This window comes from Triturus cristatus, chromosome 9 (genome assembly GCF_964204655.1).
Source record: "Triturus cristatus chromosome 9, aTriCri1.1, whole genome shotgun sequence".
Classification (NCBI taxonomy): domain Eukaryota; kingdom Metazoa; phylum Chordata; class Amphibia; order Caudata; family Salamandridae; genus Triturus; species Triturus cristatus.
In genome coordinates, this window is record NC_140592.1 from 241,050,164 (window position 1) to 241,063,746 (window position 13,583).

The following is a 13,583-nucleotide window of genomic DNA, read 5'->3' on the forward strand; positions in this document are numbered from 1 at the left end:
ATTTTATTCACTTATTATAGTTTGACAGCGATGAAGAATCTAAAAAAATATTAAACAGGCACAGAGATGGCCCCACTGGTGTGAACATTCTCCAAAATAAAATACAAGCTAAAAGTTAAATAGCATCCCACATGGTTGAAATTTCAATGACATCTGCTCAATTGCACTACAATTATATGTGATCACCCCTTTATCTAACATGTGTTGCTTAGTCCACATGTACACATGTGTACCTATTAGGATCACGCAGAATGGGATGCGACGAATTACCAACTAAATATGACCTAAGATTCTTTCTGAAGTACACCTAGGATTAAGACGTGTTGTTGACTAACACATGTATAATGTATTAAAATATGCATGTATATCAATGATATAAAAAACAAATGCTGATGATAAAAAGAAGCAAGGAGTCACGCAAAAAAGATATGCTATTTGGTATGGTGAACTCTACACAGTGGCTACAATTATTTGTGACTATATCTAAAAATATTATATTTACCAGTGTACACACGTCCAAGACAAAGGTTTCACTGCCCACAGCAAAAACTTTTAGAAGTGTAGTCTACTGTTAATTCACTAGTGGTTAATGGATGATTGTAAAGCTATCTAGTTATCTGCATATGAACGACTTACTGGGTAGAATATTATAATGTCACATTTCTAGTTAACTGTATGGGCTGATGTTAAGAAAATCCAAACTCTGATTCTCAGTTAAATTAAAGATGGGATCAGCCCACAGCCTGGCAGGTCACCAGAGAACCACCCACCATAACTTGAAAACCATGTCTGCCTGGCAGAACCCAGTGTGAGGAAACAATAAACCTTCCACAAAACCCGCCACTAGTGGCAACTTAAACATAGAAGACTGGTCAGAGAGGAACATTAAGGTTGATACAAAAAACAAATACCCTGTAACAGTGTTAACCTGCTGGGCAAGTGACAGCTTGAAACTCAAAGCACTGAAAAGGCAAGAAGTTCAGACCCTCAAGCTAGCTACATTGAACAAACTTGCTCCAGCAACCTGCATAAATTCATTTTGTGGTGGGTTTCCTGGCAGGCAAGAGGACATTCATTACTTAAGTTGGAAGGCATCCCTCCAGACCATGACGAGGTAAATGTATGACACAAAACTGAGAACACTGCCTGTTGTGGGTAATGGCAAAAAGGTGCATGCAGAGACACCTCAATCATGTCTGACACTTCAGTATGAAGTTCCAATGTGTGGTCCTCTAAGGCCAGACGTTTCATAGTGTCTGGTATGCTGAGGGAGAGTGCATGTCTTGCAAGCAGGAAAATCCTTTTTGGTGAGCCCACTGCCACAGATGAACTGCTTTGCAACAGAGGGTCCAGGATCCCACAATGATCACTTTCATGATGTGTAGGATTTGGAGAGGTCTGTCAAAAAGAATATGAATGTCATTCTCTGAGATGGAGAGAAGGAAGATGGTAATGGCTAGGTGGACAATCTACATCTGGTGCAACACACCAACAGGATGCAGAGCAGGATTCATGTCTCAGTCAGAAACATTGGAATCATATCCCAAATGTCTGCAATCCTAAGTGGTGAAGAAAAAGCATTCATCCAGGTCATGTCCAGTACTGTGCATATGAAGGTCAGCCTCTGTATGGGGGTAAGATTAACTTTCTGGGAGTTGATCATAAAGCCCAAGTTTAGGAGAGGGTCAAAGGTACGATGTAGCCCTGTGGATTAAATGGATAACTCAGTAATTTTTCATGATCATCTATGTGGAAAAATAGGAGATCCTCCTCCCACTCAAAGATAGTAGTTTAAGGGGAGTCAAACAGGTTTTTAAGTACAAATGTCTGAGGAAAATGGTAAAAACTGGATCGGCTGCTCTTGGTGATGGCGTCCCTTAGATCTGTCCCTGGTTCAAAAGGAGTGGTACATTTGTTTGGGCTTCTGGATTTGCTGAGAAGGTTGTCTCTTCTGGAACTGTTGTGCTAATGAATAGGCTCCAAACATATTTTGCAGTTTAATGAAACTGCTTGGCTCAGGAGGTTAGGTTCACCAAACACTATACTTATCTGGAGAAGCATGTGGTATGAATCCAAGTGTGATGGTGCAGGGTGACAGCTGTCCTCATGAATCAAGCCACGTATCTGCAGGACCTAAGCTGTACTTCAGCATGTATCAGTAAGCATCAGAACCATGGGTTACTAAATCAAAGAAGAGATTTTCATGTGGTCTGGTAGACTAACAAAAGTTAGGTTTGCTAGTTTCCACAGTGCGTGGAATGAGGCCTGGAAAGCATGTGGTCACTTTTCATCCATTAGAGTGTCCTGTACACTCTCTGTCTGAAGGGTCCCTGGGAAAGTAATTTGGGTTACATTTTCTGGTGATGAAAAAGACATCTAGAACTTTGGATCACACAGGGCATGCCTATAAAGTCTAGTTCAGCATTGCTTAACGTTTTGACTTCTGTGGATCCCCACTGAATCATTACTGAAATACTGGGACCCCTGTTCAAGCAATTTCTATGAGTTGAGTCTAAAAACGCTACCCAAAAATGCAGAAGCAAGTTTACATAAAACAAATAAACTAATTATAAAATATATTGCTTAATTCACAAGCAGAAAAAATGTAAAATCCGAAATTCAAATTTTAATCAAAGCATTTCAAAATGTATATTTATTTCTAAATAATGACTCAACATACTAGATTTTAGCAGATTGCTTTGGCATTTTTGCCTCTAAAATATGCTGCTTTTTGTTAGTGCAAATCAGAGTTTGAATTGAGGCAACCAATCATCCATACGAGATTGTGTTTGCTGTACCTACCTCGTTCCCAGAAACCAAGATATGGATATCAACTTAATTTTTAGCCTACAATTTCCAGTTCCTACATATTTATAGAACATTTAAAATATGTCATTGCTCAATTTTGCTTTTTTCATACACATACTTTTTTAACCTGTTAATATTGTTAATTTTATAAACAATCACAGACCTCCTGAGTAGACATCACAGACCACCAGGGGTCCATGGACCTCAGGTTAAAAACTGCTGTTCTAGCTATTTACTGTGTTAGGCCCAATATAGGTTTTTCTCAAGCAGTCAGGACAGCCTCTGATAAGGCATTGTTGAAAGGCAGTGGATGCTCCAAAACAGTAGGGGAGCCTCTGGATGACCACGAGATTAAAAGGAACAAATGGACATCTATTGAGGTGGATTCTTATCCTAAAAAAATCAAGTAATGTTAAACAATACCGTTGATAATGGCTCTGCTTACGTTTCAGAAACCAAATACTAATGTGCCACGATTTTGGAAACATTGGAAAGAAGTGTTTTTGTCCTAAAGAAGATGGTTTGCAAAATAAGAACCTTCCAGCAAAATATCAATGTTGTTTTTAAATATGTTGCTTGATGTTTGATCAACCAAGCATCTAAAGAAGGACTTCACTAGGATCACTATATTGCTTAAGAATTTTTGTGGAAAGCAAGAACATACACATGTAAACATGTATTAGTTTCTGTGATGTCTTGTGACACGACTTGGAGTGAGGTTTTTCCACAGGAATTAACTTTTTCTACTAAATGAATTTTCAAAGGCTAATAAATACTCCTTATTTCTAGTCTAATAGATGTTGCAAATTGGAAACAAAATATTTGTGAAGAGAAATGAGCAGATATATAATGTAAAGCATGCAAATTAATCCATAGATGGAGCCACCCAAATTGGCAAACCCAAAGACTTACACACAGAAAAAGATCCAGGTAAAGCATTGTTAATGGGGGTAAAGTGTAAAAAATGACCAGGAAATATAAACTGATAAGATTAGTAAGTTTAAAGGTGTGGATAGGTCTGGAGAAGCTACATGGGAGACATCAAACTGGTGGACTAAAGGTGTATTTACTGTAAAAGGATGGGAGGACATAGGGCCTCATTTAGAGTTTGGCCAAAGGGTTACTCCATCACAAATGTGATGGCTATCTCATCTGCCTTAATAAAAGTGCATTAAATCCCATAGAACTTGTAATACATTTTTAGATAGCAGGAGTTTTAGGTGGCGGAATCTGATACCATCAATGTGGTGGAGGGGGTATGGCTCAGGCCTTTTAGCGTTACAGCATTCATTCTTGTAGCTCACTGTCTTCGCCTTATGCACACTGTTAGGAAAAGCAGCCCTCGTTAACACCTGAAACAATGTTTTAGAGTCCAAAAGTTAACTTGATATAGCTGGCACTCAAAAAAGAACACATTTTGGAAATAGAATTTGGCCCTATGCTCACTTAACAAGTTTGAATTCACAGAGCCTAGAGAGAGACCAACTTCAGGTCTTAAAAAGAAATAGAAAAATGACTGCAAGGGACATCCAAAGCAGACAAAATTGAAGCTGATAAAAACTATTTCTCTGGACTGGAATGTGCGTTTGACTTATGTTGCCATTAGCAGCAGATATGGTTTGAAAGAGGTTGTATGTGCAAGCTTTATGGTGCTCCTTGCCATCAGTCATTGCTTTTATCACTTCTGCTTGCCATGGTAGTGACTACAGCATCCTTCCCAGCCCAGTAGCATACAAAGGACCACGCCACACATGGAGCTCTGTAGTGCATGTCTTTATTCTTCATAGTTCAACCATTAACTGTAAGCACTGCGTCATGAACTTTATTAACCACACCCAAATGATTATGTCGTTCTCATATGGAGTCCATCTGGGACCAGAAGGGTCCCACTATTCATATTTACAAGACACTACAGTGACCGTGTTAGAGAGCTGACAAGTTTTGCAAACAATCATGTTTACAGAGCACAGCTGCTGTCACTTGTGCATTCGGCAACATCCTAATGGCATCCGAGAGCCCTATGGAGGAACAAGGGATGGCAGCTGGGGTGTTTAAAGGTAGGAACAGGGCATATGACCTAGTACGTTTTACATAAGACTCTGTTGGACAAATGATGGCAGTCTCTGATCAGGATATAATGCACCTGGAAGTACGACATATGTACTTTGCTATATGGTGTTAGTCGCATCCTTAGGATAGCTGCATTTTATCCAGTGATGGCTGCAACCCTGGCACATTATTGATCAATCCAGTTAATACAAGCAGCAAATAATAAATACAATGACATCTTTCCCCCACTTTGTTGATGACCCCAATATTGATGTCGCTTCCAGTGATCTCATTATAGTCAAATGACCTGTTGCCTCATTCCCTGACATTTGATGACATTTCCTGTGATGTCATGGGGGTCAAAGGATGCCAAATGGAACGTTTGTTTCTGCTACACCTTAATAACTCTGGATGCAGTGGAGATATTTTTTGCAGTGTCAATTTAAATAAGTGTGTTTTTATTGATTACATTCCGGCAGCGGTAATGATAAATACAGACTGATAAACCATCTAGTTATCCATTTTCCCATTCTATTTGGGGAATGCATAGACAATCAGCAGAACCCAAACAATTCCAAAAGAAGGGAAATAAAATTCCAACTACACATTTGTTTTCCAAAAATAAACAAAGAATGTATGCATCCAAGAAAAGGAATCATGACGATTATGGCAAAAATATTGCCTCCTTACTAGAAATGCTGAAAGCATCTAGAGCTGTACGGCATATACTGCAATTTTTCAAGAGTCGTCTGCCTTGTGGATGGTGCTATATGCTCCCTAGTACAATAATTTTGCTAACTGGTTTAGCTAATCTGCCTCTTGATCAACAAGTGGCGATGCTGACATGATACATCATCCCAATAAGCAATTAGTAATTAGCCCTTACCTTGGTTTCATTTTCCATGTACAATTTGGCTACAGCACCAAAGAACACCACATCAGCTTTTATGGGTTCAGTGTCATCAGGAAATAGAAAGTATTCCATGTGGTAGTAACCTTGGGCTTTCGGGGCTGACACAACTTTTTTAGGTTCTTTAGATTTAGCGCTTCCTTTTCCTGAGACTTTCTTCGGTTCTGCAGAAAAAGAAAACATTAATGCTGTTACATGTGTCAATATTTGTAGGCAAATAATATCATTTTATAGGCTAATGTAGCATTATTGAATACAGAGAAGGTCAATAATGCAAGTGGTTGACCATCACCAATTTATGAGTCCAAACTATATAGGTGAGGGCTAGGTAGAATAACTAGCATTACTGACCAACTTCAAAACTAATATTGCTATTGGATAAGGTCCATCCACACATGGTTGAACATCACCAACTTATGGTTCCGAATCTTGAGGGGAGCACTTTGGAGAAAAGTAAGGTATAGAAGTAGGGATGGTTTAACGGTGACTATTCGGTAGGTGAGCACTGGTAGTTTAAATATTTTGAGGAAGTGACTCCCTGTGCACATGGGTGCGGGACCCTCATCGTTGTGGTGCATTTTTTTTGATAAGGTATAGAAGTACCCTGCGTTATTGATTAACTCCAAAGACAATAATGCAATTAGCTCATTAATTTGACTGCATGATTTCTCCCTCTCTTTTCCATATTCATGTTTACTTACTTCCAGCCATTCTTTCCTCCAGCTGTCCCCCCCTCTGCTCATATGTTGTTAAATTATATTCAGGGGAAAGAAACATTGAGACATTGAAATAGCAAACTGATAATATGAATCCATGATCTGCTATCTAAATTATTTATGTTGTAAAAACGTGGGTTTCATATTGTGTCAAATGCTAAATTGAATTTCTGCTGCAGCAATATGCTGGGAAATAAGGGCCAGCACAAAAATTTGAAATGGCAGAATGCCAAACCCAAGAAATTGCTGGATGTGACATAAATGCATTCAGGAAACACAACTATTAAAACATTGGGCAATGGTTGACTTTCAGAAGGAAAGAGTGTGGTAACAGGAATCCCCCTTAACTTCTTCATTCTATGATTTAATCGAAAGCGCTAAACACTGATGTGCCAATCAAAATGTTGGTTGCTAGCAGGCTGACATAGAGACAAATATAGAGAAAGTTTGTTTGGTTAACATAAAGGAGGAAAGAGTTTACATTTAACATGTTATAGATGTGGTTTGAAGAATCACATAGTTAATAGTCCAAACTGTCCAGCTATTAATAAACGCTGCATGGGTTGCAAGATCTGACATTTCCAGGCAGTGTGTAGATTTAGGAAGAACACTAAAAAATTCAGTAGTGTGGACGTACCTGAGGAATTGTGTATCGAAAAACTTAGAAATGTTGTTTTAGCAATTGAGTTCAATTCTGTTAGGTGGTGCATCAGTCAAAGGACCACTGATGGAAGAAATTTGGGAGGCAAGACTGTCTGTTATGGCGGCTTCTCGGTCCCCTATAACAATTTTAGGAGATTCCACTTTCTATGGAGCTTGAGAAAGTATTAATTTCATGTCAACAGATATAAATCCTAAGGGGTTTGGGTAGAAGGAGATTGACATGCTGGGGTATTTTATTTCTAAAGTGGAATGTTTGGGAAGAATGAAGAAAAACAAAGTCTATGTTGCTGTGAAAGGGAAAGATATAATCGGTTTGCAAGATCTGGCCAGAATGGGCCGGTATCTTGTACCTGGAACCAAAAACCCTGTAGTTGTAGGGGATTTGTCCACAGGTTCAAAAGAAGATGATTGTTCGATTCCAATACCGATAGCCAGTGTGGGCGAAAAAACCCAGGAAATTGAGGATATTTTGAAATATCACAAACGTGTTTAGTAGGTGTGGTCAAGGGGTTTGAACATCACATCAAACTCATGCCAGGGTCACAACCAGTGGTTCACAAGGTGTGTAATGTATCAATTAGTGTGAAGGATGATTTGAAGAAAGTTTTGAAGGATACGTATTCCGATTGGATAATTGTACATACTGATTCTTCGCAGTGGGTGTCACCTATTGAGGTGGCCAGAAAAAAAGACAGATGAGATAAGATTACGTCAGGATTTACGCACGTTGAAAAAGAGTATATTGGTTGACTGTCATCATATTCCTAGAATACATGAATTATTGATCAATCTAGATGATGTCAAAGTGTGTTCTATCATTGATTTATGCTCAACATAGCACCAAATTCCCCTAACATTTGAGTCTCAAGATGTCACTACCTTTGTGACACCCTTCGTAGCTTATAAATACCTTAAAATTCCCTATGCCTGGTCTCAGTCGCCAGTGTTTTCCAGAAAATAATGAGCAGGTTGTTTGGTGATATGCATGGTGTGCTTGCTTACCATGATGATGTTTTGATTTTTGCCAAGGATAAATACATACAATATAAAATTCTGGAAGTGGTTTTGACAATTTTAGAAAAAGTTGGGATGACAATCAGGAGAAATACGTTTTACTTTGGTGTACAGGAGATGTAGTATCTCGGTCATAATATCTCAGCTTCTGGACTAAAACCGCAATTTGTTTTATTAAAGCCATTAGGGAAGCGAGGCACCTAAAGACAGAGACAGTGTAAGATGTTTTTTAGGTTTGGGCAAACATTAAGCACGGTTCATGCAGGGATATGCCCAGTTAGGGAAATTGATAAGAGCTGCACTCTTAAAGAGGGTAAAATGTACATGGTCGGAGGGGTTCTGTAGTGTTGAATTAATTTAAAGCTAGCTTTGATGACCCCTTCTGCCAAGAAATTCAGCTTGTCTTGCCAGTCATCATCATTGATTTCCCCCCAGGTCACGTTCCCAGCTGTTTTTAAGGCACGTCAGCGGTCCCTGAGTATTTCACATGAGCGTGTAGTACGTCAATGATATTCATTTATATTGAATCCGCACATCTAATAACCTCTTCTCCAATGGTGAATCTTCCTCGGTTTCCTCATCTTAGTCTATGCTGCAGGTGAGGACAAGTCTACGTTGTCTGTACTTTAATCACTGTGTGAAGGGCGTGTTACACTCCCTCTGGAGATGTTCAAATACAAAAACCCCATTGGTGTCCCATACTTCAGCTAGTGTGCTAAAGCCAATTCTATCCCACCCAAGAAGCCTCGAAGAGTATACACCCACTTTAATCTGGTGCCTTCCCAGAGGGGTGTGGCTGGTGTAAATCTCTTATCCCAATTAGTTTCTCTCAAGAGGCTGTTCCACATGTCCCGCACCATAATCATAGCCAGACAAGCTCGGACATGTAGGCTACCGCCATAAAGCACATGCATATAGGTATGATCTACTATTCCCTATCTGTCCACCCGCACAGCTGGGTCATCTCTTTCCCAGTATACCCAGTTGTTTACTACCACAACTTGCGCTGCTTCATAATATTCCCGCGGGTTTGGTGATGCTATATCACCATCATATTCAGCTTGTGTCTTTTAAGGCAATACAGGGTTGTCCCCCTGCCCAGAGTAGGGTCAGTAGTAGGTTGCCTATGCGTGGGAAAAGTGTATTTGGTAATTTATATGCACAGTTCTGTAATACATGCAGCAAGCGGGGTAGAGCGACCATTTTGAACATGGGTGCTTTGTCTACCAACGACAAGGACAGTGTGCTCCAATGTTTGATGTCCCTCTCTAGTCTTGTAACAATGGTTCAAGATAAGAATGGACTGGGAATCTGCATCTCTTGTTATCCACATTCCCAAGTATCTAAAACAATGCTTTTCCACCCGTGTTGGTAAAAGCAACGGGCCTGTCTGCTTCCATCCCCCCATAGGAAACAGGAGTGACTTCTCCCAATTAATGGAGAAGCCTAAGATCTATCCGAAGATCTGGAATATGTCACTGATAATGGTGAGTGATTCATCCATGCGGAACAGATAAAGCAGGATGTTGTCCGCATATAATAAAAATGCGTTTTTCCCAGTCCGAGGGTCCTGTCCAGCCCCAGATTCTGGCATCCACCCTCAGGAGATTCACCAATGGCTCCACTGAGATGGCAAAGAGCATTGGGGAAAGAGGGCATCATTGCCTCGTGCCCCTCCCAATAGGGAAGCTCTTAGATACGCACCTGTTAATCTTTACTCTGGCATAATTCAATCCAGTTCATGTAGCAGGGGTCGAATCCCATTCTTTTGAGGAGTAAAAACAGATCTGGTCATTCTACCGAATCAAATGCCTTATTGGCATCCATGGACAGCACTGCCCAGTGGGCATACCCACTGCCTGCTTGTGCTATAACATTAAGGTGATGCTGTAAGTTAAGCCTGTTTGAGCGGCAGGGCATTAAACCTGTTTGTTCAGCATGTACCATATCTGTCACCATGGTGTGGAGCCTATTAACCAAGACTTTGGCCAGAAGTTTGGTATTGGTATTGAGCAGTGATCAGGAGTATACATTTTGGGTTAAACTTCTTCCTGAGGTAAAGAACTTTCAGACAAATTGCCTATCTCCCATGTCCTTGGATGATAAAATGGATGATTTGGCACCACACAAAATGAGAAGTTGCGGTAATAGATGCCATCAGTCAGTGTGAAAGCAGAATTTCAGAGAACAGGTGGGTTGAGGAGTGCTAAGAAGGTGAACATTTACAAATAGTCATGACTTTCATACCAAATGAGTGGCCAGAAAGTAGATGTTTATCCGGGGAATTGAAGACATTTGCTCAAGTGACAGAAGAGTTGTCAATGGTAGGTGATGTAGCTATGCATGGTTAATTATCTGTACCACCAGTGGGCTTAAGGCATGAATTGTTGGGGTGTGCACATCAAAGACATCAAGGCATATCAAAAACATCCAAGAGATTTAAACAATTTTTTGGGTGGCCTTCATTAGAAGTTAATGTGAAGCAATTTATTGACAAATGTAAATGTCAGCACCGGTAGACAAAAGAAACACCTTTGTGTCCAGTTCGCTTCTCTGATGCTCCCTAGGACAAAGTGGGATTGGACCTTTCTGGTCTATATGCCCTACTTCTTGGCAGTATGAGGTATTACTGTTAATTATCACTCTAAATGGAAATATTTCTCATTTGTTGATGCTCCCGCTACAAATGCAACTATTACATTTTTGGAAAAAGTATTCAAGTTGGAAGGAGCCCCAAAATAAGTCATCACAGACAATGGAACTCATTAGGTTTCTGACCAAATAGGTACATTCTTTGAACAACATGACATGTAAGACATGTGAAAGTTGCCTTGTATTCACCATCCTCTAATAGATTAGTGGAAAGAGTGATCAGAATTATGAAAGAGGGCATACAGACAGCCATTACCTCAGGTCAGAATGTCTCTTTATTTTTTTCTGGAAAAAGTATGGAGTTATTTCATATAAAAAATCATAGCACCACAGTAGAAGCTCTGTTTACATTGTTAAGGGGGCACAAAGCACAAACTACCTTGTGCTCAAATTAGCTAGAAGGGAAAGGCGCAATGGGAATGATCAATATACTAATAAAATGTTTCTGCCACTGCAGCATTAAAGCAGGAGGAAATGAAGTATTTTGATGAGAAACATAGTATTCATGATAAAGAGCTCAAATTTGGAGATTAGTTCATGATAGAAAAACAAGAAAAATCAGGAAAGGTGTATCTAAATTTTCTTTATCAATAAGTGTAGAGAAGGTCAGCAAAAGTGCTCTTTTAATTCAAGGTAATGGTTGTGGAACCGGTTAAGTTATTTCCTGAACAAGCAGGCATAATAAAGAAAAGAAAGTCTGTGGGTGATGGTATGGAATGGTCAGTATGGTAACAGCCTGAAGATGTGAGTAAAGATGACAGGTGCCAACATTCTGTGATGCAACAAGAATGTGTAGGTGAATAACAGGTAGAACTGAGGAAGGTTACTGATGTAATGTTACAGTGCCAAGTGGTACAATGAATATGTAATGTATTAATATTATTATTGTTATTAGAACAGTCTTTTTCTGTTTTGTTTTTCTTTTGTTTGTTTTGCATATGGGGGAAGGTTTTGCAGGTAGCATTGAAGTGTATATTTAAACATGTGTGGGTGTATTGTGACCTCACAAGCTCTTGAGAGGAACTGGCTAAGGTTCTAGAAGTGACATAGTTGTTGCCTGGCTCTTGGTGGAACAGGTCGTGTTTGACAGTGGCGGCTCCTCCGCTGTGGCGGAGGAGTAGTGCCCCACTGTTCAAAAGGAAAAATAAAATGATAATAACGTATCGTTATTATAATTTTATTTTTCCTACACGTTATTATAATTTTATTTTTTCTATTGCAGTCAGTGGCTCTGTTTCATGCGGGCGGGGCTGGCCAGAGTGGGGGGGGGGAGTGGTGGCACTCTCTAAGTGTGCATGACTGTTTGGATGGCCGTCTTGGCCCGGCCAAACAGTCATGCACACTTTGCATGTTCCCCACCAGGCTGTATTACACAGCCTAGTGAGGAACATCCACGGGCTCACTGTCCCCGTCAGAGTGCCGAACCACAGCGCTCAGACCAATCACACCACTGCAGCATTGTGTTTGGCTTAATGGAACCTGGGAGCCCGGGTGATTCCTGTTGCTTCCTGCTGCCCGGACTGGAGACAGGAAGAAGGAAGATGAAAAGGACGGGGGAGAGGCAGCAGCCGGCAGTTCCCAGGTAAGTGTTTGTTTTTCTTTTTTGTTCATACCCCCACCCCACCACCCCTGTCCGGCAGCAGCCGCTACTGGTGTTAGAGGTTGTGGGCACTCTGCTTTAGTAATAAAAGCTTATCTGTGCAACATTGGTGGATCTCAGCTTTTATTCACCACAAATGCCAACAAATGTTAAGAGATGTGTTGGCTCAAATAAAAGGTTTGTGTGCATGTGTGCTTGTGGCGGCTTACTGTGTCTGGCATCTCCCCCCTCCACCAAACAAAAAATTAATCTGTGCCCTATGGCACCTATCATGTCTTTAATGCTTCACAAAGCATGCACAACCCTAGCTGGCCACAGCCCTGTTTCGGCCTAGATAACTACCTCAGTATTGGTACAGGGAATAAACTATCCCCTGTTTAGTACTTAATTTGAGCCGGTAGTTGTGGTGGTAGGCACAGAACTTATTTTTGAGGACTGGCTCTAATTCTTCCTGTATCAGGTGTGTACCGGGTGAAAGAGTGGGAAAAGCACATAGATCAGAAAGACAAGACGAAGAAAAAGATGGCGAAACCATCACTAACAAAAAGCAGGATCATGCAAGTGTGGGAAAAGGGGACAGGGATTGTCTGGTAGTGGATTAAAGAAAACTGGCCTTGGTATTCGGAGTTCCACCGTTTAATTGCACCGGTTTCTGAGCAGAACTGCAGGCACCTGCACTCTTCATTTCACAAATCAAGCACTGCCGCAATTCAGAGACAGGAGCGATAAGAAACATTTTCACTTCCATCGTCCATTTTCTCATACTTCTCCCTATGGTTTTAACAACAGTGTAGTGCACCTATTTCACTGCATAGACTGTTGTACACCTCAACATTGGAATGTCACCATGTCATCTGCTGGATGTTGGAAAGTCACTATGTCATCTGCTTATGTTGGATGATGTAGTTAGAGGCTGTATACGCCTGGCTGGCTGCATTGGGAAGCTTATGGAATAAACATACTTCCTATTTCATCTACACTGCAATCCTGGTTTTCTTCTGTCTGTTCTTCTGTCTGTAGTGAAATGGAACATAACAAACAGCCACTCTCCCATCAATTCTTTTGGATTTTGGCAAATATTCTCTCTTACTAGATACAGAAAACAGACCTGCTAAGAGTATGATCTGATAACATCCTCATAAACAGCATGAAAAGAGTATTTCGGAAACAA

The 13,583-nt window shown here is 40.4% G+C and overlaps 1 protein-coding gene across 3 annotated transcripts in view; it reads right to left on the minus strand.

Moving 5' to 3' along the window:
* Nucleotides 1-13,583, minus strand: part of CFAP92 (cilia and flagella associated protein 92 (putative)) — a 336,768-nt gene that overhangs the window by 269,433 nt on the left and 53,752 nt on the right. For all 3 annotated transcript variants that reach the window (XM_085624842.1, XM_085624841.1, XM_085624843.1), the window contains one exon: nucleotides 5,744-5,931. In XM_085624842.1, coding sequence (XP_085480968.1) covers nucleotides 5,744-5,931 — 188 coding nt within the window. The remainder of the gene's footprint in view (nucleotides 1-5,743; nucleotides 5,932-13,583) is intronic.